General features: G+C 69.0%; 1 protein-coding gene across 1 annotated transcript in view; it reads left to right on the top strand.

Annotated features, from left to right (window-relative positions):
- RFC5 (replication factor C subunit 5) overlaps positions 1-3,385 on the top strand; it is a 6,574-nt gene extending 3,189 nt beyond the window's left edge. Inside the window, exons 2-11 of the mRNA XM_085326104.1 lie at positions 7-125; positions 230-366; positions 489-568; positions 892-965; positions 1,151-1,310; positions 1,864-1,945; positions 2,111-2,240; positions 2,581-2,658; positions 2,938-2,992; positions 3,112-3,385. Of these exons, the coding sequence (XP_085182230.1) occupies positions 7-125; positions 230-366; positions 489-568; positions 892-965; positions 1,151-1,310; positions 1,864-1,945; positions 2,111-2,240; positions 2,581-2,658; positions 2,938-2,992; positions 3,112-3,208 (1,012 nt within the window). The 3' untranslated portion in view covers positions 3,209-3,385. The remainder of the gene's footprint in view (positions 1-6; positions 126-229; positions 367-488; positions 569-891; positions 966-1,150; positions 1,311-1,863; positions 1,946-2,110; positions 2,241-2,580; positions 2,659-2,937; positions 2,993-3,111) is intronic.
- Positions 3,386-3,515: the final 130 nt, after the last annotated feature.

The raw sequence follows: 3,515 nt of genomic DNA, 5'->3' as shown, positions 1-3,515 counted from the left end.
GGGGCCGGGCCCCCTGCGCGGCCCGCCGCCGCCGCCCCTCACCGTCCTCTCCGTCCCCAGGGTGGAGAAGTACCGCCCGCAGGCCCTGGCCGACCTGGTGTCCCACGGCGACGTCCTCAGCACCAGTAAGTAGCGGCCGGCCCGGGACGGGACGGGACGGGACGGGGGGGGCGGGCGGCCCGACGGGGCGCGGCGGAGCCCCCCCCCGCTCCCGCTGCCCCTTCCACAGTCCAGAAGTTCCTCAGCGAGGACCGCCTGCCGCACCTCCTCCTCTACGGGCCGCCGGGCACCGGCAAGACCTCCGCCATCCTCGCCTGCGCCCGCCAGCTCTACCGGGAGCGGGAGTTCGGCTCCATGGTCTTGGAGGCAAGTGGGAGGCGGCCGGCGGGCCGAGGAGCGGGCTCGGCCCCCGCGGGCCGGGGGGGGGCGGCCCGGGCAGGGGGGAGCCGCGGCCGCTCATCCCTCCCCCCCCCGCCGTCCCTCTCTAGCTGAACGCCTCCGACGACCGAGGCATCGACATAGTCAGAGGCCCCATCCTGAGCTTCGCCAGCACCAGGACCATCTTTAAGTAAGCGGCCGGGCTGGAGTTCGCGGCCGTTCCCCTCGAGAGCTCTGCGCCCCTTCGTTCCGCCCTCGGCCCGCAGCRCGGCCGGGCCCCGGGGGGGCGGGTTTGGGGAGGGCCGCTGGCCCCGGGGGGCCTCGGCGGTGCTGCTGGGGAAGGGATGGGTGCTGGGAYGGGAGCGCCAGCCTTCAGCRGCGGGGTGCAGCCGGGGCCGGGCCRGCGATAGGCGCCCTCAGCTCCCTTCGGCTCCCAGCTCGGCTCAGCTCCAGCAGCTTCTAAAAGCCGGGGCGGGGGGGACACCGAAGGCAGCCCCTTCCTCTCCGTTTCAGGAAAGGCTTCAAGCTGGTGATCCTGGACGAAGCAGATGCCATGACGCAGGACGCCCAGAACGCCCTACGGCGAGGTGAGCGGCGCGGGCGGCTCGGTCGGGCCGGCGGTGCCCCCCCCGCGCCGCCGGCGCCCCTCGGGCCTTTTCCAGCGAGGAAGAGGACGTGGCTGGCAGCCGCCGAGGGACGCGCTCCCGGCGCTCCACGGCGCGCGGCTGCGGCCCTCGGCCGACGGAGCGCCGCTCGCGCCTTCTCCTCGCAGTGATCGAGAAGTTCACCGAGAACACCCGCTTTTGCCTCATCTGCAACTACCTCTCCAAGATCATCCCCGCCCTGCAGTCGCGCTGCACGCGCTTCCGCTTCGGCCCCCTCAGCCCCGAGCTCATGGTGCCCCGGCTGCGGCACGTCGTGGAGGAGGAGAGGTGAGCCGAGGGCCGGCGCGCGCCCGGGCGTCCCCGCCTGGGAAGGAGCAGCAGCTCCCGTGGCTGCTTTTCAATTCTTGCTTTAGGACAAAAACAAACAAAAAAAAAAGCCTTCGGGGTCGCAGCGATCTTGTATTTAACCCTCTGCTCAGGCTTCGGCTGCATTTGAAGTCAAGTGCTGCTGGGTAATTTGTTGTAGTGTTGCGAAAAAGGGTTGAACGTGGCAGCAAGTTGCAAGGTTGGTTTTGGCRTTTCTGAAGCAGGGCATCCACTTCCAGCCCTCGCCCGCCCAGATGTGCGCGGGACATAACTGCGGAGGCGGCTGCAGACTTGCCCGCCAGCTTCACGCCGCGCCGGGGCTGGGCTCCGACCTCGCACCCTCGGCCCCCGGGCTCCGCGGGAGCCTCACGGGGGCCGGGGCCGTGCCGCAAAGCTGCCGTGGCACCGTGATGGGTGCTCCTGGGGCCGGGGCGGTTGTTGGGACCCGGAGAGCCGGCCGGCCGTCGGCTCTCCCCTGCCCTGTGCAGCAGCTGCGGTTCTCCTCGTCTTCCAGGGTGGACGTGACGGAAGATGGGATGAAGGCTTTGGTGACCCTTTCGAGCGGTGACATGCGCAGAGCCCTGAATATCTTGCAGGTAGGGACCGTGGCTGCAGCCACCGCTGTCCAGAGCGGACGCAAACGTTGGTTACCTTGCATGAGCCGGGAGCAGTTGTCCCCGCTCCGTGGAGGGAGGTGCAGAGGAAGGGCTGGCCCCCAGGGAGCCCCTTGCCTCCTCGTCCCTCCTCCTCCTCCTCCCCAGAGCACCGCCATGGCCTTTGGGAAGGTGACGGAGGAGAACGTTTACACCTGCACCGGGCACCCCCTCAAGTCTGACATTGCCAACATCCTCGACTGGATGCTGAACCAGGACTTTTCCACTGCCTATCGGAGTATCCTTTTCTCAGAGCCTTGCACAGCCCTCATCCGAGCAGCGCTGCCTCGAAGGCCAAGCGAGGGCTGCGATGACGTTTGCTCAAACCCGAGTCTTCGATCCTGCTAATCTCCCTCCACCTTGAGTTTAATCCCTGTTGCTGTAAACCCTCCTCTTTTCCAGGGCTTCCCGGCCTGCTGCCCTCCGCTCGGCGTGGGGCAGGGCTGGGCTGTTGGTGCCGTGCCGCTCGCTGGGGCGGGCTCGCTCCCCGCCGGGGCTGTCCCCGGGGGTGGCTCGGATCTCAGCMGGTCACGGCGAAACCCGTGGCAAGGAAAGGCCTTCACTCTTGCTCGCCTCAGAAATCACGGAGCTGAAGACGCTGAAGGGCTTGGCCCTGCAGGACATCCTCACGGAGGTCCACCTGTTTGTGCACAGAGGTGAGGCCCCCCCGGCGAGCCCCCCGGGCCCTCGGTGGTCCCTCAGCCCCGCGGCGGCGCTGGGACGTTGCGTTTAGCGGCACTGTCCTGGCTGGCCCGGGCTGCCTCCTCCCCGGAGCCCCGACCGGCACCGGGGAGGGAACCTGCCCTCGCTCCCGGCCTCACGCGGACGGCGGCAGGGCTGCGCTCTCGGCACCGGCCGGGGCCCGCGCCGCCTCCGGGGGCGGTCGGGCGTCGCTCCGCGCCGCGCTGACCCGCGCCCTCTCCTCCGCTCCGCAGTCGATTTCCCGCCCTCCATCCGCATCCAGCTGCTGATCAAGATGGCAGACATCGAGTAAGCGCCCGGCGCCCGCCCGTGCCGCCGCTCCCCGCTCCTGTCCCAGCCAGAGCTGSCGCTTCGGTAGGACGTCGACGCTGCCGCTAACGCGGACCGGCCTTTCCCTCCTGCTCCAGGTACCGACTGGCCGCTGGGACAAGCGAGAAGATTCAGCTGAGCTCCCTCATCGCGGCTTTCCAGGTCACCAGAGACYTGATCGTGGCCGAAGCCTAAGCCGAGCGGCCGTCGGGCCCGTGCCCCGAGCTGCCGCCAGAGAACGTGGCTTTCTGTTTCTTCTCTTTATTTTTTTTTTTTCCTTTTTGCAAGCCTTCTGCCCGCGGCTGGGGTGTGAGAGCTGCGCAGCGACGTCTGTGAGCTTCCCCGGGAAATGCAGACACCCCGAAAGCCAAACGGGTTGCGTCTGTCTGKTTTTTTCTCTGCCGTACGGGAACGAGGGCTGAAGGGAGGCAGCCGGGCTTCACGCCGTGCCCGCCCTTCGCGAACGTCCCGGCCCGTCGCGGAGGCGCCGCCGGTGGCGGGC

The sequence above is a fragment of the Rhea americana genome, unplaced genomic scaffold (assembly GCF_003343005.1).
Source record: "Rhea americana isolate MKP2758 unplaced genomic scaffold, rheAme1 scaffold_128, whole genome shotgun sequence".
NCBI lineage: Eukaryota > Metazoa > Chordata > Aves > Rheiformes > Rheidae > Rhea > Rhea americana.
The sequence above is the reverse complement of the archived record's forward strand: the minus strand, read 5'-3'. Positions and strand labels throughout refer to the sequence as shown.